The sequence below is a fragment of the Mastigoproctus giganteus genome, chromosome 6, assembly GCF_048544385.1.
Source record: "Mastigoproctus giganteus isolate SK-2022 chromosome 6, ASM4854438v1, whole genome shotgun sequence".
NCBI classification, from domain to species: domain Eukaryota; kingdom Metazoa; phylum Arthropoda; class Arachnida; order Uropygi; family Thelyphonidae; genus Mastigoproctus; species Mastigoproctus giganteus.
The window spans coordinates 197,932,503-197,958,184 of NC_143580.1; the positions used below are offsets into that span (position 1 = coordinate 197,932,503).

General features: G+C 32.0%; 1 protein-coding gene across 6 annotated transcripts in view; it reads right to left on the reverse strand.

Annotated features, from left to right (window-relative positions):
- The window catches only part of CalpA (calpain A), a 698,286-nt gene that overhangs the window by 26,361 nt on the left and 646,243 nt on the right, over positions 1–25,682 (reverse strand). For 5 of the 6 annotated variants that reach the window (XM_090376654.1, XM_090376656.1, XM_090376659.1 and 2 more), the window contains exons 12-16: positions 23,681–23,723; positions 23,407–23,442; positions 16,160–16,295; positions 3,989–4,047; positions 661–729 (exon numbers count right to left, since the gene is read on the reverse strand). In XM_090376654.1, the coding sequence (XP_090232780.1) occupies positions 661–729; positions 3,989–4,047; positions 16,160–16,295; positions 23,407–23,442; positions 23,681–23,723 (343 nt within the window). The remainder of the gene's footprint in view (positions 1–660; positions 730–3,988; positions 4,048–16,159; positions 16,296–23,406; positions 23,443–23,680; positions 23,724–25,682) is intronic. The other variant, XM_090376655.1, reaches the window with a different exon arrangement.

Here is a 25,682-nt window from a genome sequence, read left to right on the forward strand (position 1 = left end):
TTTTAGTGGTTATTAATTATTATGCATGATTTCACTCAGCTGTTTTTAAATTCATGAATTTTTGTGCTTTCCTTTTTAAATATTGTATTTTAAAAGACATAGTTTGTACTCTTTATGTCCATATTTTTATAACAACTAACATAAAAGCAAGGTTGAGTTTTTCACTGCTTTTAGAGTATTTTCAATCATTGAAAATACTTTAAGAATTTACTTGACATAAAAAATACTTGTACCAAAGAACTGTAGTTTAATAATTACTTTTAGAGAATTTATTATCTTTCAGCATCTATACTTTCAAATTTCCTTTGTGGTCTATGTTCTTTTCTTGTACTGAAGTTTGGCTTTTTCTGTCATATGTTCACAATCATCCAGCTATTTTTAAAATACATTTACTATGTTATATTTTGTATTCAACAGAATACAAAACCTATCTTCTAGGTATTTATATTCTGTTGATGGCTCCTCTAAATGATTTAAACTTTTCACACACCAGGCTATAACCTCTGCTAATTAATAGTTCACTGAAAAGAATAACTTAAATATGCTGTAATATAAACATTATATGAGTTAGCAGGGATGCATTTATGGACAAATAGCAACAAAATTTCATGTATAAGGATTCAAAATTTCATTTTTTATTTAATTAAATTTTTTTATTACCTTCCAAGTTCGGATATCCACCCATAAAGTTTTGAATTCTTCTAGTCCAAGTTTTCCTGAACGATCCACCTGAATATCAGTTAAGGTGTTTGAAGTATGTGTGTATATAATACTCTCTTGGACTTTCAGAATTTCTATATACAGATATTCATTTATATTTAAATAACCGCAAATCATGTTGACTTCTGCTATGCTAAGAGAAGAGTGGATAAAAACAAATACCACACTAAAAGAATTCATATATAAATATGGGAAAAACATGCATGCAATTAATAACAGTAATATATTAGGTATCAAACACGTTCAGAAAGCCAGAATGCTTTCAATACATTCAGACATATTAAAACTTAGGAAAGACTTGAGGTTTGGAAGCAAAGTTAGTGAAAGTTTAACTAGCTAAAGATCCCATTTGTCTTATTTCCAGTTAAAAGAAACAGAAGTCTGCATGTGCAGTACCAAGGTAACTTCTGAAAGCAGTGTAGTTCAAGTTGCGTTGTTAAGTCTACCACTGACCAAAAATTTTATTTGGCAAGCGCAAACTGTAGCTTGCCTTTAGCATGGAAATAAGATAGATTTTCATTCAATAAAACATTCACCAGTCTAAAATATAAGATTGTTACAGAGTTTTTCTTTCTATTGAAGCTTTATTAAAATCTTCACCACCTCTTCTGTTCTCTGCCAGATAAGTCTGCAGTTCATAATTTCATCATAAATTCCATTGTAAAACTGAGAAAATATTATTTTGCATCATTACTATCTTTACCAATTTTATCTTCATTAACAGCATGTAATAGTCCCTGTCCCAACGTCTTTTGTTATATCATAAAGTCTATGAGCAGTAGTGTTATCAGAATTTAAATAAACTTTTTTTTTTTTTTTTTGTATTTATAGCTAATCCAGTTAATTTAAAGAGAAACCTGCTTTAAACAACCCTCCTAAACTCTTCACTGTTAAGTGACAGATGTTTATAGGCACCATGCTAAATTCCCCCCCTTACAAACATCCCATCAAATTGTCTAACATAAACAGCAAGAAGTATACAAATCATTTTTCCAAATTTTAATTCTACCTGTATAAGCAAGTAATTTTTATTCAAGTTTTATTATTTTATCACTCAGTTAAGTAGGTTAAAGTAACATCACTATAGTTTTAAAAAATACTTGAACAGAAAACATTAAACAAGTAATACTTCTGTATTACCAGTTAAAAGAAACAGAAAATATATACAGAAAAAAAAATTTTTTTTCAAAAAAAAACCTGGCAATTCCTTATAGTGAGACATGCATCCAAATTAGGTACTATTTACAAAGAAACCAATTTACAGTACAGCACTATAAAAAGACAGCAGAGAATGAGCAACTCCATAATCAAAGAATCACATGTAACTTTAATGCAAATTTTATATTTCTAAATTATTTCTTAATTTAATAAAATTTCTAAGTCAAATTTACTAAAACTGCCCACACACTCTTTATTAAGCACTAAACTGTGTCTTAAGCACTTCATTTTTATTGGTCTCTTGAGGTGGTTATATCAGATATTTTTGTAGCCCTTTGGTTCTAATCTTACTATATTGTATTATTTTCAAAGCTGGTTATGGAATATAATTGTGTGTTCAGATCCATGTGTTGCATAACACATGGATCTGAACAAAGACATAGAGACATAGCTCACTGTTAACTGGGCACTGCTGTTTGGTTGTCCAAAAACAATGAAGTTGTAAACTTCTCTTGCTGCTAGGTAGTCATTCTGGAGGTTTTTTTTTTTTTTTTCAGTACATAATGTTCTACACACAGTATTCAGTGTGCATCTATAAGTCATATATTTAAAGAGCATAATGGTATTTCTTTTTTTTTTTTTTTAATGAGAACCCCAAACACGAAAGGTATCAAAACCTATAGTACTTAGTACCGTGCATGGGTTGAAGGAGAAGTATGGGAAGAGGGGGATGCCGGAAACTTTGCTCTAGAGACTAAACATGGGTTTCACCACTGTTTAGTCTCTAGAGCAAAGTTTCCGGCATCCCCCTCTTCCCATACTTCTCCTTCAACCCATGCACGGTACTAAGTACTATAGGTTTTGATACCTTTCGTGTTTGGGGTTCTCATTAAAAAAAAAAGAAAAAAAGAAATACCATTATGCTCTTTAAATATATGACTTATAGATGCACACTGAATACTGTGTGTAGAACATTATGTACTGAAAAAAAAAAAAAATGTATTTCAAGAGCATTTTAGTAGCATTGAAGAACTGTCCCCTCTCATTATTCCTGACAACACAAGTTTTGTTTAGAAAAAATAATACATTTTTAAAGTTAGGATGTCTATTTTGGTTGTTTAAGTTTCAAATGGCATAATAGTTTCTTTGAGTCAACTATGGATTTGTGTTGACAAATAACATAGACAGGTGCTAAATTTTCTTGCTTGCTATAAATCCTTACTGAATACAATCATTGAAATTTTTTGATTTCTTGATCAAAAATTTAAATACTTTTGTTTCTGGTATTCTTCAGTATTTGTTCCCATTAACTTTGTCAGTATTTTTCCCCATGTATTATTGTTCTTTTCAGCATTATTCAGCTTTCTTTTTATGTGATATTGGTCCATTTTCAAATTTTAAAAGATTGAAAAATGTAATTATTCTGTGTAATTAAAAAAAATAATAATATATGTATAATTTAACATGCCCTTTACACACAACTCAATTAGCAAAAATAATTACATGAAATATGTATGCATAGGGCAATATATGCAAAGAATTATAATATTACATAATATATTGAAATTAGAAAGAATATTTTGACACTGCACCATACTGAAATTAGAAAGAATATTTTGACATGCTATTACAAAAGAAACACAATCTTTCTGAGATCATTCTGTCTCCTCTGCAGCTCACATTTTTATAAGGTGCAAAATAAAATCCAATAAAACAGAATAAAAATAAATAAAGTAAGATTTCATCTGCTGGAAACCTATCTTGTCACTTGCTTCACTGTGATTGGGACTTATAACAGGTGCTGATGGGGATATTTAAGATGTTCTTTAATTCTTCAGTTTTTAACTTAGTAAGTATTCTGCAACTGAGGTTTTTATATGTTGATAACCCTAGTCAAATTTTGGAAAATTCCAAAATTAGATCACAAAGCAAGTAAAAAATTTATTTAAGTCCAACCCTTATACAATATCCCTCCCCTTTACAAAAGTTCACAATTCTAAGTATACTATACACACCTCCCTTCCCCTTCAATCAAAGGTTAATATATTACACAACTAAAAACTGCTAATGAAATCTGATAAAATAAGCAAAAATAAGACTCAAAGGATACATCCATCATTGCTACCATACTACGACAAACATCCAGGGAGAAACCTTCCATTGAAAACTCTATAGAGATGTTAAAAAATTTGGTCAGTCCACACTCATGCTTTACTTTTTTTCTTTTTTATTTATGTAATGCAAGTCTGATATTTGTAGATGTGGATATGATAATTAAAATCTAAATCATATTCTGAATATAATTTATAAAGATGTATATCTTAATTCTTACTCTCTCATTTCCCTAGCTTTATTATGACATTGAAGGGCTTTCTGTTCTGTTGCACCATCTTAATAAAGTTTTTATCATAAACTACAGTGTTGGTTATTATAAACCATTTTTCTGTCACATCATCTTAATAAAGTTTTCATTATAAATCAGAAAGAATGACAAAAATATTAATTCATTAAACTATAAGTAAGTTTTAGGGAATTGCACTTTATCATGTTTGTTTGTTATTTGGTTTTTAGGAGCATTAGCAACTAAGGCCATATTGCTCCGGGGATATGCGGTGGTCATTCCTCGACCTTTCCACATCCTCTGTATTTGGTGGTCACGGGCTCGAACCCCAGTCTAATCAAGAAGCATGTGCTACACACTGCTGCTCCTGCCCACCTGGCTACGGAGGCGCTTCTTTATCATGTGAATATTATTTTAATTAGTTTATTGGTAGGAAAAGGATGTATCTATTATAATTTTGCTCTAATCAATCCCAATATCTAAATTAAACAGTAGCAATGTTTCTGAATTCCATCTGGAAGCTAACATTTAGATTTTGAAATTACTGTACGAGATTAATGGCATTTAACTTAATGCCGTTAGTCTCATACAAGTAATATCCACAATCCTTCTCTAACAATCATGAAATTCTGCTAAACAGTTCAAGGTTAATAATGCAATGCAAATTAGCCTTAAAATTCTATAAATAACAAGGACTGTTGACCTAATTAAATATTTATCCTATTTGCAAAATTTTAGACACATAGCTACATCATGGATTGCCTATGTGATTTCCATTCATTCATACATATTGCTAAAATAACAGTCTTCAAAAAGTTGTTACATTTGTTCACTTGGATATGCATTACTTTAAATTTAACTGCTGTTGTTCTGATATCAAAAGATTATGCATTGACGTATATTCAAAACATTGAGATGTTTTTATGTATGAGGTGTATCACAAAATTAATGTGGCTGGTTTTATAAAACATGATGTGACAGCACTGTGTACACATACCACATATCAGTGTGTAAGTTTAAATTCCCCCCCCTGCACAACTTAAGTTGTTGCATTCAATATGTGTTGAGTCATCATAAAGTAAGCAACCAAGTATTTGCTGACTGTCATGAAAAATGACTGTAGAAGAATACTGAGCAACATTATGCTATCAAATTTTGCATCAAACTCAATGAAAGTGCAAAGGAAGCACATGAAAAGTTAAAAAGAGCTTTGGAGATCAAGCCTGATCCTGAGCCCAAGTGTTTCAATAATACAATGCCATTTTGGAAGGATGTAAAGTGGTTGAAGATGAACCATGAAAGAGACCTGACCTGGAAATAACAGAGGAGAATGTGGAGGGGTATGGGCTCTGATTGTATCTGACTGATGGTTGACCACGAGAGTGATGGCAGGTGAGCTGAACTACTTAGTCCATGACGTTTTAACAGAGTACTTGGATTTGTGCAAAAATCTCGCTGAAAAACAATCAAAATTGGTAGAACTGCCCTGACCTTCTGGGCCATGTTGAAACTGAGCTAGAGTTCCTTTAGCAAGTGATTACAGGTAGTGAAACATGGATTTTTTTAGTACAATCCAGAAACAAAAAGACAGAGTGAAGAATGATGCACTGCAAATTCTCCACACCCAAAGAAAGCACAAATGAGCAAATCCATAATCAGATCAGTGTTTTTCATTTGTTTTTTTTTTTATCAGCACAGAGTGGTTCACAAAGGATTCATGCCTCAAGGTAAAACTGTGAAACAAACTTTCTACCAAATCATCTCTTCTTTGAACAGCTATGGAAAAGGGGTTCTGTGTGTTAGACCAAAAACTGGATTTTACATCATGACAATGTACTCTGCCACCGTGCAATGTCTGTTATGGAGTTTTTGACCTCCAAAAACATTCCAGATCCTGTATTCCCTGGATCAGCTGCCATGAAATTTTTTTTCTTTTGCCAAAGATCAAGAATCACCTCCATTTTTGGACAATCAACAATATCCAGAGTGCTGTAAACAATGCATTGAAGGGCCTCATAGAAGTAGACTTCTATCACTGCTTCCAGAGATGGAAAGGGCACTGGAAGCAATGTATAGCTTTTCAAGGAAACTATTTGGAAGGAGTGAACCTTCAGTCATAGAAAATTTTACAATATAATTTTTTATAAAATCAGTCTCATTAATTTTGTGAGACCTTGTATTACAAGAAAAGCAATGCATGGGGATTAATATAAATAAAAGAAAAGCACTACTTTTATCCCATGGGAAAATAATTACTTTTATTGAACCTGCTGTTGCTATAAGAATAACCTCCATGCTGATACAAACAATACACTGATTTATATTATAGAAGACATTCCTGGATTTGTCAATGACAGATTCTCAAATTGTGTCATTGAACCAAATGATAGAAGGAAATTAAAAAAAAAAAAAAAAAAAAAGAGTAAGAAATAGATGTGCAGTGCAGTATCTTAATTTTGGGTAAACAAATAGTATTGCATAGCCATGGTTGCAATTTTTGGACAGCCCATAATTTCCCTCTGTCCTTTGGTTTGATGATAGGATTCCACAGATGAACCCAGAAATGTCACTTTCTTTATAATATAACTGAGTATTTTTTGTAATGTTGTAGAGAGTATTTATAAAACAACAGAGGGCTCAATAATTTATTTTCTCAAAACTAGTTGTGTGTGTGTGTGTGTGTGTGTGTGTGTGTGTGTGTGTGTGTGTGTGTGTGTGTGTGTGTGTGTGTGTGTGTGTGTGTGTGTGTGTGTGTGTGTGTGTGTGATTTTCGCCAGTGTATGAAACAAGGAAAGAAAGGGATTTGATTTTTTTAAAGAGTAATACTTATTGTTTTGCTTTCATAGTTTCATCCCATTATTTAGTTTACCTCATAAAATACTATTATTGACAAAATGAAAACTCTCTATTTGTTAGTTAGGTGCAAAAAGAAAAAATTAAATCAGTTATTAAAATTGCAGTAATTAATTTCCTTATTAAGTTTTTGACATTTCAAGCTGAGGTTAATCCTTTTTTTAGATTTTTTTAGTGATACTTGTGGGAAAGTTACATTACGATGAAAACCCACAAGCAGCCACATTCAGGCTCCAGTTCGGGGGTGATTACTTATTTGGTTCCTGAGAATTTTTAGTGCATTGTGACCAGTGACTATGCTGACCATAATAGAGCACCACTTCTTACAGTACTCACAGAAGTGTATTATTAAGTGTCTGTGTATTCAGATGTCAATTTGCATGTTGTGTGGGCTGAAAATAACTCACAGGGAAAACCATATTCCCTCTAGCTGACATCTGCTAACTGTAGTTAGCAATGTCAGCTAGAGGGAATATGGTTTTCCCTATGATTGCAACCATCTCACGATAATGCAGTCCTTTTTAAAATATTACCAGGTTGACAATGCACAAGTTCTTCCTTCTGATGAAAAAAAAACTTAAAACATCAAGATTTATTATTCCAAAGAACCATTCCCCATTTCTCCAGAGGCCAGTTCCTGCAAACATGACACCATACCATTGCATACACTGAAAGGACAGAATTCATGGGGTTCCTGGGCAATGCAATGCTATCACCCCTCTTGCTAGTAGACAAACCCACTGCTGGGCATGTATATAGGTGCACTGCATTCACGTATACGGTAATTTGACGTCAGTATGGATAAACGTCACGAGTTAACTGACTTTGAAAGAGGGATGATGGTGGGTGCCCAACGCATGGGTCACTCTATCGCAGAGGTGGTACAGAAATTGCACTATCCCTATTCAACAGTAACATGAAAGTATCAGGAATATGCCATTTCCGGAATAAGATTTCATCGTCTGTGGGTGAAGAAAGGTGGTGGATGAACATGGCCATCGATGTCTGTCTCGCATTATTTCAGCCAACCCACCAGAGTCCCACTGCTAACACCATGACACAGAATTCTATGCCTCAACTGGGTGAAACAACATCGACACTGGACCTTGGATGATTGGAGAAGGGTCTCCTGGTCTGACTAGTCCTGTTTCCAGTTATTTCGAGTGGACGGGAGGATACGTATCTGGTGGAAACCGGACAAAGCTACGCACCATCATGTTAACAAGGAACTGTTCAGGCAGGTGGATGGTCAGTAATAGTCTGGAGCGTGTTCAAACGGCACACATTGGGACCTCTGGTACATCTAGATGCATCTCTGAATGGTCTAGGTTACGTGTCCATCCTTGCAGGCCATCTGCATCCCTTCATGGTCATCGTGCACCCACAAGGCAATGAACTCTTCCAGCAGGACAGTGCGCCTCCTCACAGAGCAGTGGTGACTAGATAATGGTTCTAAGAGCATTCCGCAGATTTTACCACCATGGAATGGCCTCCCTGTTCACCGGATGTGAACCCTGTGGAGCATCTTTGGGATGCTGTGCAAAGGTCTGTTCAAGCTTTGGATCCTCCACCTAGGAATGTGACGGAATTATGAACAGTGGTGCAGCAAGCATGGATGGAAATACCTGTGGTATGCTTTCGTGAACTAGTCAACTCAATGCCTTGCCGTGTGATTGTCCTTATCCAGGCGAAAGGTGGACCTACCCGTTCCTAGGTAGGCATCCCATGATTTCTGTTCACTTTGCTTTGCATTAACTTTTGTGATGAAAGGTTTCTGAGTGGCTAATAATTTGTGGAATCCCTGTTTATGCAATGCACTGAGTATTGTGCAGCAACTGCCCCAGTACATTTCTAGACCTTTCAGATAATCCTTGGATATGGTCAATTGTTTAAGGATCTCATCAAATGCACATTTCCTCCAAGTTGATGTTCCACTTTGGAATGGCTAGTTATCTCAATTGTGAACAGTACTCCAGATGGAGGATGCCTGTAATTGTATCTTGCCACCTGTATATGTACAAATTTGCTGGGCATATTTCTGCATGGCACACCAACTGTAAAGGATACTTCTGCCTTCTGTAGTTTTATTTATTCACATAATCAACAACTTGCATAAAATGTGCTGATTTGTTACTGTCCCAATACTTTTAGTAACAGTGTATGTGGTGTCACCAAAAAAAAAAAAAAGTCAGGAATAAAGTTAACCATTAAAGATAATGCAGAGGCATGCCATGCTTATACAAGATTAATGATGTATAACTCCTGATGATAATATTTTGTGCAGTGTTTTGAGAATATTCTGATTTCAGGAATTTTCACAGTATATTCTTTCAAATTTTCTGCTCATATTGCATTGCATCATTTGCAATTGCTATTCCTAATATATTAGTATTAGTAGTTGCAAATGATGCAAGAAAGAAAGCTTATACAGCATCATCAACAGAAAAAAAAAAAAAAAAAAACTTCCCAGTATTACCCATCCTCTCCAATAATTTGTCTAGTTCTTCCTTGAATTTATTCGAACTACCCACTCCCATAACAGATGGAAATTTGTTCCAAAAACCATCAACCACCTGCTTGATGAAGGTAAATTTCTGCATGTCTATACTGCAACCATCCATTAAATTTAATAGTGGCTTTCACTGTAAATAGTAGTGTTCAGTAATCAATCAGTGCCAAATATATTGCCGAAGTTTAAATTGAAGAAATCATTGAACTAAACTGGATCAATATGATATAAAATGATTTCTAATGTATTCTTTAAAACAAAAGAGTGTGCATGTGTGCGTCTATCTCTTTGACAGAAGTCTTTTATATTTTTTAAAGAAATTGATAGGGGTCTTTTATAAAAGGACTATGAATTTCTTTAAAAACATATAAATTAACTACAAAAATGTCAAAATAATTCCACATGAACTTAATTAACTAAAACAGGTATGCAGAGAAATAAATCAATGTTGGTTTTCAGCATATTTGTGCTACTTCATGCAAATTAATTATAAAATTGAAATTTTTAACAAAACCTAAAATAAAAGTGCAGGATACTTCTTAGTAAAAAACAAAAGACTTTAAAAGTAATTTCCGTAAAATAATTTATGAAGCAAAGTGAGTAATAAAATATTAAATATTAATTTTATTGGAATAAAAATATGATAATCACATTTTTCTTAAAAAAAAAAAAAAAACCACCCTAAAATATGTAAGATAGTTTACTAGAAGACCACTTTTTTAAACTGTGAATTATTACATAACTACATTATATTATATCAATAAAAATCAAGCTATGCTATTTAGCAAAAGCCATGGGGCACTTGTAGTCATGAAATAAACATGCATTTATTCAAAGTAATTAATAGCATGCTGGCTCATCTCCTCTGTCCATAATGACTGCTTCAGTGCATTGGAAGATGCACTGAAGTGAAGTGAATTTGAAATGAATTATGCGCTAACCAGTGATCACCAAAATATTTGCACATTCATTTCACACACAATTCCCTATGGTCAGTGGGAGGTTCAATGACTTCAGGTAGGACAGTGTACATTAATATTAAAATAGTATAACATTTCTGTATGCTTGCTTTAAAGTATAACATAAAAATTACAAGCAAGCAAAGGCCTATTTTGTATGAGGGTTCAAAACATTTTTTAAAAGTTAAAACTCAAAACTGAATTTGAATTTTAAAACATTGCCACTGCTTCATCAATTTAATGTTTTTGGTTTTTTTTTTTTTTTTTTTTGCTTAGGACAGCAGTTCTCAAAATTTCTGATCCCACACCTCCCTTGACCTGTAAAATTTTCCTGGCACCTCTCTTGAAGTAATACATCTATAATTGCACAATTTCTTATTTTTAATATGTCATTACAATAATTATTAATACCTGTCGATGCATTCTCTTTGTAAAAAATACCTCAAATATTTTCTATAATTATTTACATTAATAATACAGATCGAATAGTAAAAAAAATCATTCTTAATACATTTTTAATATTTGCCATAGAAATCTTACATAAACTATTACATCGTCTGCAACATCCCTGATAAATTATGGTGCCTCCCTAGGGCATTGCGACGCACAGTTTGAGAAGTATTGGCTTAGGGGATTATATATTCCCCATGAAATATTTTAGATAATGGCATATTTTAAAGTTGTTTATACATAAATATATCAATAAAAAAAAACTTTAAATCACAACTGCTAAGTATAATAATTTGTGATATGCTAATTGTTGAATTAAAAACATAAGACATCTATTAAGTGGGAGATGTTTATATGCAGTATAATCTCAATAATTCACCTGTGGAACCCTAATGATTTTTTGGATTAACTGACACAGTGAATTAAAAGGGGTAAAAAGTTATACTGCATAAACTAATGGAAAGGCTGTCAAGACCTTACAAAAAATAACAATATATGAAGATTATACTGTGATATCTTTCAATTAAATTTGTGATTCTAAAAATGATTAAATCACTGATTTCATATAAAATTAAATAAAAATACAAAAAACTGGTCAAGTCTTCTAGTAAACATCGATATCATTATGAAAATACAAAACAAGACAGAAAACTTACAAATAGTTACACACACATGCAATTTACTGACATCATGCATATAGCTTAATATAAATATTCCATGCAAACATTCTTTATAAATATAGATAATTTGCTAACTGCATGCATATAGCTTTATATAAATCTTCTCGGCAAGCATTTTGTTTAATTTATAAATCCATTAAACTCATATATAGCAGGCACAACATAAAAATAGCAAAACACATGCAGGTCATGCAACTTTGATAAAAGATTATGCCCAAAAGTGTGCTCCCAACACCAATTTTCTTTGTGTTCTAAGAGTACATCTTACCATGCTCTACAAGATCCAGTCCCAAGGAAGACAAAGGCAAAAGAGAAAAAAAATTCTTGTTACTTCTTGCACTATTGATTACAGCATATCCATTATTTTTAACTAGAAATATTTCTGTGATTGACTGTACATTACTGAAGAAAACTATTAAATCTTCCTCACAGATATTTTTAAAGGAAAACAATTCTAAAGATCTCTCTTATTTAAATTCTAAATGTACATTTTCTCATTGAGGCATGTATTGTTTATTGCTTTTTTTTGGAAGGTTCAATATTTTTTAAATTAACATATATTTTAAAAGTAGAATATACATTAATATTATCAGTAACAATATACAGACTTTTAGTTGTATTTTGCATTTTTTTTAATTGAGGCAATTCAAAAAGAACTACAAAAATTCATGATTTAAATTTTTAAATAAAATATTTCTTCATCTAAAAAAAGTTTTATAAATGTTTTAACAAAAGTACCAAATATGTGCCTACTGAAATAAACTGTTATCAGTCAGTTTATCAATAAACTGTTAAATATCATACAGTACTATCAAAAATGATTATTTTTGATAGTACTGTATGATATTTTTGATATAATACATAATATATTAAGAATATTTGATGAGAAAAGATAAGGCATAGAATAGGTTTCCTCTGTAAAGATAATGATAAATAGCACTAAAAAATAATCTCAAGCATCTTATTTTAGTATTTAGCTATATTTTAAAGAAATAGTAATAAATTATAATTAACTTTACTGCTAAAGCAAATGTGGTTAGATTTCCAAGATTATGGTAATGCTAATTATACCACAGAACTATGGATGCAACACAGTCCATGACATTTTCTTTTGTTTTCCCCCCACATTTCCTTTGATATGTTTCTTCTGTTTCACCATTTATTTTTGTGAAGTACTTCCCACAAACACTTGTTCATAATTACCCTTAGTTTTGTTCATTATGTTTTTACTTATTTTCATTTAGTTCACATTAATGAACTTATTGTTAATTAATTTATTTATTTATTTACTCCATTTATTAAGATCTGGTTTTCAATATTAATTGGCATTTAGTTTAGAGCTGTCAATTGGCCATGTCAATCAAAACCTAAATTGCACTTTGTTATGTTTGTTTATTTAAACTATAGAAGGTAGAGGCTATGACATTATGTTTTTGAGTTTGATTTATTTGTTTCTTTTCATTGTTTTTGGATTGTATAGGGACATCTGTTGATGTTTGGCCATATAGCAGTCAGTGGCTGAAATACAATCTTTTGTATCCACAAATATTGAAGTGGTGATTGGGGGTTCTTTGTCTTTATTTCAGTTCATACATTGTGGAAATGGCAGTCATCTTTTAGTAGGTGTTGAGGTGGGGAGTCATGCATTTGTGCTGCTGAAAGTGAATGTCACCCTCTTTTTTATTTTTATGATTTGATTTTAATTACATCATTGGTTTTTCCACCTGATCTTGGAGATCAGGTGGAAAAATTGCATCTGCCAAATATAATCATATGTTGTATTCATGTGGTATATTTAGTCTGTGGTATAATTAGTATTCTTATTTTTACCAATTTTAATATATATAATAAATTGCTTATGTCCCACTGTTTGGAATGCTCCTTGAACTTGAATAACTTAAACTTAACTAACTTGAATAACTTAAATAAGCTTTTGACCTGATTCCTTTTGCAATAGGTTTTATTTTTAGTAGTAAAATAGAGAGAAAAAAAAATTCAAAACATTTTCTGACCCAGAAAAATTTTTCCAAATCCTGAGAATTGATTTAGCTTCCAGTGAAACTAACTTGCTGTTTACTTTGCAGAGAAGACAATTTCTTAGCTTTTGTCAATACAATCAATAAAATTCAGGGCTAGACTTTCAACAAAGCTGAAATTTATGTTCATGGACAACTTTACATAGCAGGTTTCCAGGTCCAAATAATTCTTGCGCAATAACTGTAATTTTTTAAAAGGATGACATAGCATGTAAAAAAATATCAAATTGCATTTTTACCAGATTGCATCCCACTGACACCTTACCAATTATCAATTCAGCAAAGGGAGCCGAGGGGAAGATTTTTGTAATTACTTCGATATTAATCCTTACTGCTTCTCTGAAACAGTTTTGGCAAAATATTCACCACAGGTATTCTAGTTAGTTAATATAGTGGTACCACAGTGGGTTTTTCTGCTCTGTATATGTGAACTAAATGTAAAAAATATCATTTTAAAGTTAGATGATAAAATTGCTAAATGAATTCAAAGAGGGAAAAATGCTTCTAGCAGCTGGATTCTTCAGTTATAATTGGTTCCAACAGAAACATGTAAGGTATACCAGTTTTGGTTAATCCTGCTTTAAGAGAAAGCCAGATGATTCCACAAGCAACTAAAAATTGTCAAACTGTTTTCAGCTCCACAAGGCTGGCATATGAATTTAAAAAAAAAAAAAAAAAAAAAAAACATGGAATCAAGCAGTTGAATTCTACAGGAAAAAATTAAGTAGAGAAAAATAAGCAGCCATATTATTTATTGTAGGTTTTCACCACACAGGTTAAATGACCCACAAACAATACACACACACACATGCAAATAGCACAGATATGTATATGCTCATATATTGAAGCTGGTTTTTGTTGGAAAAGTATAGAAGTCCAGAAACATGCAGTTATCTGAAAACAAGTACAGTAAACCCCCACTATTTGCGGGGTTACGTTCCTAAGAAATGCCACGAATACCGAAAACGCAAATACTGAGTTATGGCTCCCATAGTAATAAAGGGGTTCCGTTCCAAAGTATGAAATATATAAGAAAAACTAGTCTAAAATTTTGTCTATGTATGTATTATATGTACCTTCGTAATATGACTATGTAAATAGACAGTACATAGTGAAATGCAAGCATATGGCATCGAAATGAAAATAAGAAACAATTTAATATTAAATGTAATATTTATTAGAAATTTCAAACAAATCTTTCAAACCAGCGTCTTTGCTAGCTAAAAAACTTATCCTGCCAGTGCTATCACCAGTTTTGCTAAAGTGTTGATAAAGGAGTTTTGCCTTTTCACGAATGATGAGTGAACTTAACGGAATTTTATTTTGAGTTCGATCTTCTATCCACAGATTTAAAGCTTTTTCCATTTTTTCTAATTTAACATCAGTGAGTTACAGAGCAAATTTTTGAAGCAATTAGCGCGTTTTCACAGACACTACGGCGGATTTTTTCTTCTGATTTCTTGATTGATCGTACCATTGACTAATTGATTTTATAATATTTTGCCACTGAGGAGACACTTTCACCATTAAAAATTTTATCTAATAACTCAATTTTATTCGCTAATGCCATCACCTTCTTTGATATTTCACATTTCCCTTGTTATTCGTAGCCATATTTTTGTACGGGTTAGAAAGAACTTGTCCACAATAAAGTCACTTTCTTCCACTAACACACTTGAAAAAGTCTGTTTTACACTGCAAAACGGTAGATTTATCACTTTTGTAAGCATATAAATTTATAAATTGATAAATTTATTCAATTTATACGCATATAAATTAAAAGCAAACGACGAAACCTTCCATGACAACCGCATAACACATACTGAACAAGGATTAGTGAGAAACATCCACGCTTGCACTTTTGTCACCCCTTTCTCTCTCTCTCTCTCTCTCTCTCTCTCTCTCTCTCTCTCTCTCCCACCCACTGAGCACTTTTTTGACCAGGAAAGATAATTTTAGCCATGCCCATGTTTTTTTATGGCGGAAAATGTTCACGGCACTTTAAAATTCACATTTTTTTAGGTTTCATTTTATATTAAATCAGCGACCGCAAATACGCGAATACAGATACTGCGAATAGCGGGGGTTTACTGTATTATTAAATCCAAAACAGATTTTGAAATGGTCTCATAAAGTTATTTTCACTGAGAGAGAGAGACTGCAAAGTAGACTTTTCCAATGCGGTGTGGAAGAATAGTAATTATAACCACTATGCTGGCTATAAAAGCTTACAGTTAACTAAGGGAATCATTGTAAGAAATTTATATATTTAGTAACATTATAACAGCAGTAAATGATAAAATCTTTGTTTATTAAATTTTCTTCAATACAAGTTAAAGAAAATTGGTATATTTTCATTTTAATAAGCATATAATTATTTCTCAAACATAAGAACATTTTTGAAAACTACAAAAAAATAGTAAAGAACTGTATAAGAATACTATTGACATTACCATTTTTAAGGGCAAAGTTTAATATCTCTTTCAATTCATAGCAGTCTATTTCTAGGTCTTCTCCAGCAAGTTTTGCAAAGAATTCTTTAATTTGATCCTCCTTATTTTTCTCTTCATCTGTTTCTGGTACCTGAACCTAATCAGAAAACATTTCTTGACTCACTGTTTAAATTTCAATAATACAAATTTATTTGGATATAAAATGAATGGTAAATTATCCCTTGAAATTATAAATATCCATTCACACACAATGTATTTGAAAGAAAGGATTTGCCCTTCCCCCCCCTTTTTTTTTTTGAGGGCAACATGGTATTAAATTGACTGAATGCTTTAGGCTTTTTTTTTTTTAGTTTAGATAAATAAAAATCTATGAAACTTTCCAAAAAGATTTATTCAGGTTTCAAACTATAAAGAACTACTCTGTTATATTTATACCAACTTTTCTATTAATAAGGAACAGATATATTTTTAAATATATCATTTTAATTTATAATTTAATATATAAATATAGCATTATTATTAAACACTCAATCTTAATTATTTCATAATAAATATGGTAGTTTCCAATTTTAAAATAACTAAATAACTGCTAATGACATTTTACTGTTTTAGTAATTTTACCCCCCCCCCCCATTTTTGATTGGCAAAAATTATTTTTGCACAAAGTTATTTCTATGCTGTATCCTAGACATAATAAATAACGATACTTACCAACTTTATCAATCAAATTATTATCTGAAGAATTCATATTTCCTCAAGATTAGCTAAAATTTTGTGTTGTCTCCAATCCAAGGAATAAAGTTATCGCATTCAGAGATTTTTATCCTAATACCATCAGTACCATTATGATTAAAATTCTCAAAAAATCTCTTCTAAAAACACAACCACAACCTGATTCACCAGGTTTATACCATGCCGAGGAATCAAAGAGAAAATTAAAAAAAAAAAAAAGAACAGAGTAACAAAAAATAAATGGAAGTAGTTGCCCCTCCACTCTTTCATCTTTAACATTGCCACTGTCTTTGATTGCATCGGTGTTACTGATGCAATCAAACAGTCCTTATCTGTGTATTTAAACATTATTTTAAATCAGTAGTAGCATATAACACTGAAGTTATCTTGACATCCCATATACTTATGTTCACATACAAATACCTGATTTTAGTGAGAGACTCATCTGTTGGCATTCTTCAAGGTGACCTGGCCACCCCTGTCACTTGCTGCCCACTTGTTTCATTCTTTCAGAAAGTTTCTGGTTTCATATCTTATGTCAATGACATTGTTTTTTTTTTTCCTTCTCCTGCCTTCTACCTTTGATATCAATTGCAATAGCCATATAATGCAAGGAGCCCTAAGCTTTTCTGGAACAGCTAAAAAATAATAAATAATTAAAATAATAATAAATAAATAATGAAAAATAAAATAAGCTAGCTATTTGAATTCCTCCACGCATAAGTATCCATCCAACTAACCTTTGAATTTCCCCAAGCTGTCTACCTCAACAACCCTTGGAAGCAACTTATTCCAGTAGTTAAGAACTCACTTTTTAAAAGAAAATTTTCTGTAAATATATAAATATATCTTCTGTAAATGCCTTGAACAAGAAATTCATTAATAACACCAAATTCTTTGGCCTTCATGACAAACTGTGTCAAATCTTTAAGGGTGATACTCAATCCAAAGCTCTCTTCTTTCCTATATCCTTTCAAAATATAGGAAAGGCTAAAAATCCAACATACCTTCTGGGTTCTTAAAAACAATCTATATCTGGTGTTTGATTCAAAAGTGGTTATTAAGTCTTTTCTGATCTAGCTACTCCTCCACTTTCTATACTGTGCACTAATTTGGTCCTAAGCCAGTAAATTCAACCTTAAAATCATTATCTCCTGCAAATACTAAGCACTCAAATGGATCAACAATAAACCTAACAACTGTATGACCATATCCACCACTCTTCAGTTCCCTCTGCTGGAAAATCCTGTCCCTTGATGCCCTTTGTCATCTGCTAACTGTTCTGATGCTCACTGTAACATCTTGACAAATGAAAGAAGTAACCCTCATTACAGTGTAAATTTAAAAGGATTCCTACTTAATCACCTATTTACACCTTCAATGCCCACTAATCTGCGGATGCTGAAAACAAAACTGAGATGGTATTTGTCAATGTTATTTTATTTTACTGTTTTCACTCTATTTTATTTATTTGTATTCATAATTTTTTTAACCCACTGAGTTCTCATCTTTGGTATGCCACTGTATTCATTTTTTTTTATGGCAATAAATGAGTCTATTTATCAGTGAAATCAAAACAGCAAAATTTATTTAAGTGATTGACATATATTTACTTTAGTGCCATGTATAAACATTTTTTATGCTGAAAAAGGGCATTTTCAGGTTTGTGGATTCTGAATTTTCTACACACCTGCCAAACAGAATGAGAATTTTGACCTGCCACTCACACCCTCAATTTAACAGAGATGCTTGCATAGTTTCTGTAAAGACACCCCTTTTTGTTTTATTATAAAAAAAGTTAATTTTTTATTTATTTTTACTGAATTTAAAGCTTTGTTCTATTAATTATGATCTACTTAACTCAATTAAAAAATATCAACAAAAATAAACAAGAGAAACCAATAACAATAATAAAAGTAAGTTTGTGTAATATATTTTTTAGAATTTTCAAGGTCATCCCCCTGATTAAAACCTAAATACTTGTGTGGCATTTGGCAGATGCAATGTGAACATCTGTATTTTTTGTCAATTGTTCATGTTTAGCCAGTGAAACTAAAGCTATATGGCAAGATTAGACACCTGTCACTGGTGTCTCCCAGATGCCACATGAGAATGGTAGTTGCCTAAAAGTAAAGTATATGCTTTTGCTCACCTGGTGTCTGTTAAACTCCAAATAAAAATTTAATATCTCATAACATGTAACATATTGAAATGAAAGCAGAAAATACTGTATAACCAATTAGAGAATACCGGCAGGCAAAGACTTGGATTAATTTACAAATTTTAAAAAATAACAAACATTTGAAAAAGTGGCATCTTTCAGACACCATACTAGCAGTTAATTAAACTCATGTTTAATTAAAATCCATGGAGATATATAAATACACATGAGGGAATTTTTTAGATAAATAGAGGTACTGTTTAAATCTACAGGGTCTGATTAAACACTGGATTATGTAATTGTCAACGTGCAAATTTCTTGAAATTTAACAGCAGTTTTAGATTTAAAGTTTTTGATATAGCATGGTAAGCTCCTATAAGCAATAATTTGCAGAATAGATACAATTCAAGATTTTTATTTAGTTACACTGTGTTATTTGCATGCATAAGCACTGAAGATTTTATTTAGTTTTGCTGTGATATTATATCCATATAATATGGATATAATATCAATTTTTCATAATATGAATGTGCTAAGATTTATATTTATACTATACTAATGCCCAAAAGTTAAGCAACAAATAAAATTTTATCAAAACACAAAAGTGAATTAAATTAAATAAATATAAATCATGTCAATATAGAAAACAATGCAGTTTTACATATGGGGAAAAATTGTCAACTTCAGCACAAATATATTTGAATGTGTCCATATTCAAATGAAGGCTGAATTCAATCAGAGGTAGAAAAGTGTCTAAATAAAATTGCAATGCAATGATGTAAACTACTCCAAGAAACAGAAAATACATTCCAGTGATCAGCGGCTGCCTTATGCATGTTTCTTTATCACAGGGTTACGAGTGTATTGTTGTAACTGCAATTTGCAGGAGCTAATAACAAATCAAGGTGACAATAGACCGAGTCATGTGATCTTCACAGATAAATCATAGTTAAGCTTGCAAATTGATTCTTGATAGAGCGTCATTAAAAAAGATATAATTACTGTAAACTTTGTACAATAGAAAGGGTCAGATATGGAGGTGACAGTCTGATAACGTGAACACACAGACCTTCATATCTTTGTAAGTGGGAACTTAACAGGTTATTTGTTATATTGGGTTTTTTTTTTTAGGAGCATTAGCAACTAAGGCCATATTGCTCCGGGATATGCGGTGGTCATTCCTCGACCTTTCCACATCCTCTGTATTTGGTGGTGACGGGCTTGAACCCCAGTCTAATCAAGAAGCGTGTGCTACGCACTGCTGCTCCTTCCCACCTGGTTACAGAGGTGCCCTTAACAGGTTATAGATATTGGGATGAGATCCTTTTTGACTCTCATTTTTTTGAGTTTTTGTAGGTGATATTGTTCCAGCCTTCATTTCAATGGACAATAATACATCACAGAAGGCCCACTAATAACAGTGGAATAACAATGGGGAGGGCAAAATGCTAAGCACTTTCATTATTATATTAGTCAAAAGGGGAGCCTTGGTGAAATTCTGTGAAATGAGTCCTTCTATACTCTTCGCTATGGCAGTGCCTGATAGATCAATTTAATAAATGTAAAGTATGGTTGAATTTTAGTCACATAAAATGCACCTTGAATACTCTAGGAAGATATACTATAGCATTTACTATCCTGCCCTGAGTTCTCCATAAAGACATGACCATTCTTATCTAAGATTTTTACAGTAGTGTACACAAAAGTTTGTTTGGTTTTTAGGAGCATTAGCAACTAAGGCCATATTGCTCCGGGGATATGTGGTGGTCATTCCCTGACCTTTCCGCATCTTCCGTATTTGGTGGGCACGGGCTTGAACCCCGGTCTAATCAAGAAGCGTATGCTACGCACTGCTGCTCCTGCCCATCTGTCTATGGAGGCACCCTACACAAAAGTACAAAATTTTTATATCACTATTGCAGTTATCACTAAAACTGAAGCTCATATTCCCTAAAAAATCACCAGTTCTTGATTTATATTGTTAAAAATGATGTCATTAAAAGAGGCTACTGTATTATTGACTGATACCTTCATCCTGAGCAGGGATATGTATTATAGGACATGCATTACCATGAGAGGAGATCATATTCCATATCAGTTTTCTCTGATTGCCTTTTAAGTTTATGGTTTGTTACTCTTGTTGACATGGTTATTGGTCAATAAATTGTTAAGAAATATTTTTTGAAATTTATGCCATCTATTTTATATCAAACCACATCACTTTCTAGATATTCCTTAAAATATAATTACTGTATTTTTCCAAATTTTCTTTTGTTGCTTATCTTTGAACAACAGTACATTACTACTAGTACTACTATTTTGCTGCTGCTGCTAACATTACTGATATTAATTTTATTCCTTCTGAAGTATTTTTTTCTCTTATTTATGAAATTTTTAAGTGTTCAGGCTTAATGCAGCAGAAATCATGCAGCAATTCCAAGCATACAGCTCTATAATTAAGAATGTGAGTTAGTCTGATTACCAAGGTTTAATTATTTGATGCAAGCAGTTTCACAGAAATTTGTATAATTTAATTTCTTTACAAAGTTAATATAATGTTTTATAGCCACTTTGAACAAGAAACCACTCTGTGAAATGGTTAATCATATTATATGCATTTCTGAAGAAATATAACCACTAAACAATAAGGAATTGGAACCCATAAATGTTAAAACTTTTTTTTTTAATTTTTAAAAAACTGTTAAAATTGTTAGGAGAAAGAAGAGATTCAGTACACTCATACCACAACAAAAGTTCATGAAATGGAGCTTGCAATGAAATAAAATATAAAAATATGCATATAATAGTATCACAACAATTTTTTATGTAGATTTGTATCCTGATATTTTTAATGCATAAATACTCAAGTATATTTATTTTCCTATGCTGATGAACAGCTGAATTTAAATTCTGTAATCATCTGAAAGAGAAGAGAGCCACTTTTGCTAAGCCTTCTGATAAAATAAGAGCCACACAGGACTGTATCAAATAATGTAGAGTAGCACCATTTTTATACACAAATGAAAGTAAAGTATTCAAAAATTGTGCCACTGTTATTTAGCCAGCCATGTAAAATAAGTGGGCAAAATAAAAAACCATATTACCATTCGACTCTAATACCAGACAGCTAACCAAGGTAGATGTAAATGTATCCTAGGCAATTTTAAACAAATTAGCATTTATGGAAACATTTTTTCATTAATCAAGTAAACATGTCAAAGGATTCTGGAAGCTGCCTTTCTGCAACAACAAATGAAAATCATCCCACCAATTATTCAGTTGGTTTTTCCATAACAAACCAAGGTTCTGGGTTCATAAACCATATATGAACCCAGTGAATACAATATAAATCAATAAATAAATAAAAAATTCTAATTGTTATTGTGTGCAGCATTATGTATACTGGCATGAACTAATGTGGCCACTAAGTCACTTTAAGCAGTTGATAAAATCTCAGTACATTCAGCTTGATGATTAATCAGTTCACCATAGCTACTTACAAATAAGCATATATGCTAAAGTAAAAAGGACTACTATCTACACTTTTAAAAATAATTCTCACATAAGAATTTGTATATATGAACTTGCCAAGCATACAGCCTTTAATTCAGAGAATAAATAATAGGCAATAAACATTAGTGTTTACCAATAAAATGGTATCAAATAAATAAAACATCCCATTTGGTAATTCTTGGAAATTTATAAAAAAGCATTAACAATATCTGTTCATATCAGTTTTTTGAAAATATGTGGCTGATGCACACACTGCATTATTTAAACAATTTTAAAAGAATCCAAATGAATAAAAATCGCTGTATAATACAAAATGAATGTTTTGTATATTCTCATATTATAAATACTATTGAGGAATTCTTGCTGGTGGAGAAAATATACATGTTATTAAAATGATCTAGTCAATTCATGCAAACCCTGCTTCTGAAGGATGTCACAGACATTTAAAATTTGGATAGAAATAACAAATATAAAATTACTCCACATGAACAAGAAAAAATCAAAACTATAATGCTATATAATACATAATGAAGATTAAAGCAAGAGTGATGGAAGCCTTGCTTCATATTGATGGCATGAACTATAGCATTAGCAGCATTTGATGTACAGCTTCACTAATGACTTTTACTGCTTTATGTAAAAACTCATTCACTGTAAGGCAGGATGGATATACTTCCTGAAATGTTTTCTTACTTGGACAATCACCTCTTATATTGGTGTATCTTTCAAAGTGGCCTCAAACTTTATAATAACTGTGTAATATATAATTAGTAATGCAGAAATTAGTATGGTTAATGCAAAGCAAATTGCAATAATTAGTGCAACTAAGTGCTGTGCTTACTACTGGTGATGTGCTCTCTTCTTTTTCTCCATTTCCCTAATATGAAGACAATTATATTAGCATATGAACTAAGATAAAACAGGTTATAGCAAAGAAGGATTTACATAGATCAAATTTAAAAATTAAAAACAATATCAATGAAAGAACTAAATACAAAATTCAAAACTATTTAAAATGAAATCAGTGCCATTTTAAAGTGTTTCTATTTTTTAATATGGGTATAAATAATAAGCGTGAACCAAAATTACTTTCAAAACAAACATTTAATACTTGCCTCTTCTTCTGCATTTGTAAGTCCAATATCTTCATCATTCTCACTAAGGGAAAAAAAAAAATTAAATAATATTTCATATACTTTCCCAACATACACTGATATATTTGCAATAATTTCAAATATATAATTTTCTAAAAAGAGAAAGATTATAAGAAGCCTTAATTAGAATTATTGATGGATTCCTGCAAATAAAACATTAACCAAAACAGAAATTCTTATAGATGCAAGTTTACACATTAGGGTTTCATTCTTGGACAGACAAATGAAACCATGCAGTGTAATCAAAAGGATCATGGACTAGATTAAACAAAATATTACTACCTACTGGCTATTGTTGTGTGCCTATCACTCTCAAAGTTATAGGCAAGTCCAGTAATTTTGCTACTGCTAGAAGCATTTGTGTAGTGCCTCTTTTGTGGTTCTCTTTTACTACATCTTCCAATTTTCCCAGATTTCCAAAACATCATAAAATCTTTACCCATCAGTTTTGGCACCAATAAAAAAATTTATAGAGTTGGGGGGGGGGGGGGGGGAGATATGTTGTTCTGGTTCAAAACTGAATCACATTCAGATCAGGAAACGAGCACTGATACAATGCAATGAAGTCTTCAGCACATTTTTCAGAATATAAATTCAAAGCAACATTATTCATGTCAATGTTAATTAGCCTTATCTATGTTGCAAGGCATGATTAAAAAGTTTTCCAACTTGCTGCAAGATGGTGCTACTATATTTAATGCAAAATTCATTTGCTAGGTGGCAGCATAATGCAGTCTGATGAATCATTTGCTGCTTATTTCGGACCTGTTAGATAGGTTGCAGAAAAATAAACAATTATTAAGTAAGAAGTAATGCTGTTTGAAATTTGTTTCTTTTAGAAAACGATTGATTAATAAGAACTTGTGTGTGTGTGTGTGTGTGTGTGTGTGTGTGTGTGTGTGTGTGTGTGTGTGTGTGTGTGTGTGTGTGTGCGTGTGTGTGTGTGTGTGCGTGTGTGTGTGTGTGTGTGTGTGTGTGTGTGTGTGTGTGTGTGTGTGTGTGTGTGTGCGTGCACGCGCCCATCATCAAATGCTGTTTCAAACTAGACAAAATTGCTGTCAAAACCCACAATATAATCAAAACTTTCTTTTGCAGAGAGCAAAGATCAAACACATTTAGGTAGTTGTTTGGATTTTCTCTGGTGATCATAATTAAAGAACTTTTTGATGAAAACAGGTACCTCATTATTCATGATTTAGCTAATGAGGTGGAATTGCATTTGGATTATGCCAAAGCATTTTGATTGAAGGTTTGAGTATATGATGGATTGCCACAATATTTGTTATTCATCTGTTGACTGGAAAGCAAAAGCAGAATCAGTTCATTGTATGTTTTCTGAATTGGCTTCTATAATTCCTGCTCTCTGTCTCTCTCTCTCTCTCTCTCTCTCTCTCTCTTCCAAAGCAGCCCAAACACATGCTGCAACAACATCCTTTTACTGTCCAACTTCAAACTCACATAACCAACTTTTCTTCTTCCTCATTTATTCATTCAACTTCCATTTTCTGGAACAGCCTTCCTTTATACATATTTCCTGAAAATTAAAATCAATTGCTCAAGTCAACAAATAATGTCAACAAATATCTTCTTTCATCTTCTCAACCTTCAACCCATGCATGGTACTAAGTACTATAGGCTCTATTACCTCTTGTGTTTGAAGTTTTCATTAAAAAAAAAAAGAATCAGTTCATTGTATGTCAGGACCTTCAGTGAGATAATTAATTATTTTTCCTCTCTAAGGTCTTTGCAGTAGACAAAACATGAAACTTATAGGATGACCCAGGAACAGAAGTCTTCAAAAAGCATCATACCCAAAGAAGGCTAGACATGTTTATTCCAATGTGAAGAGCATATCGACTATGTTTTTTATGATGATGAAACTGTACACGAGGGACAGTTTCATCATGTGCTTAATGAAATTGTTTCCAACAATGAAACTGCACATAAGGGACAATCCATGCAC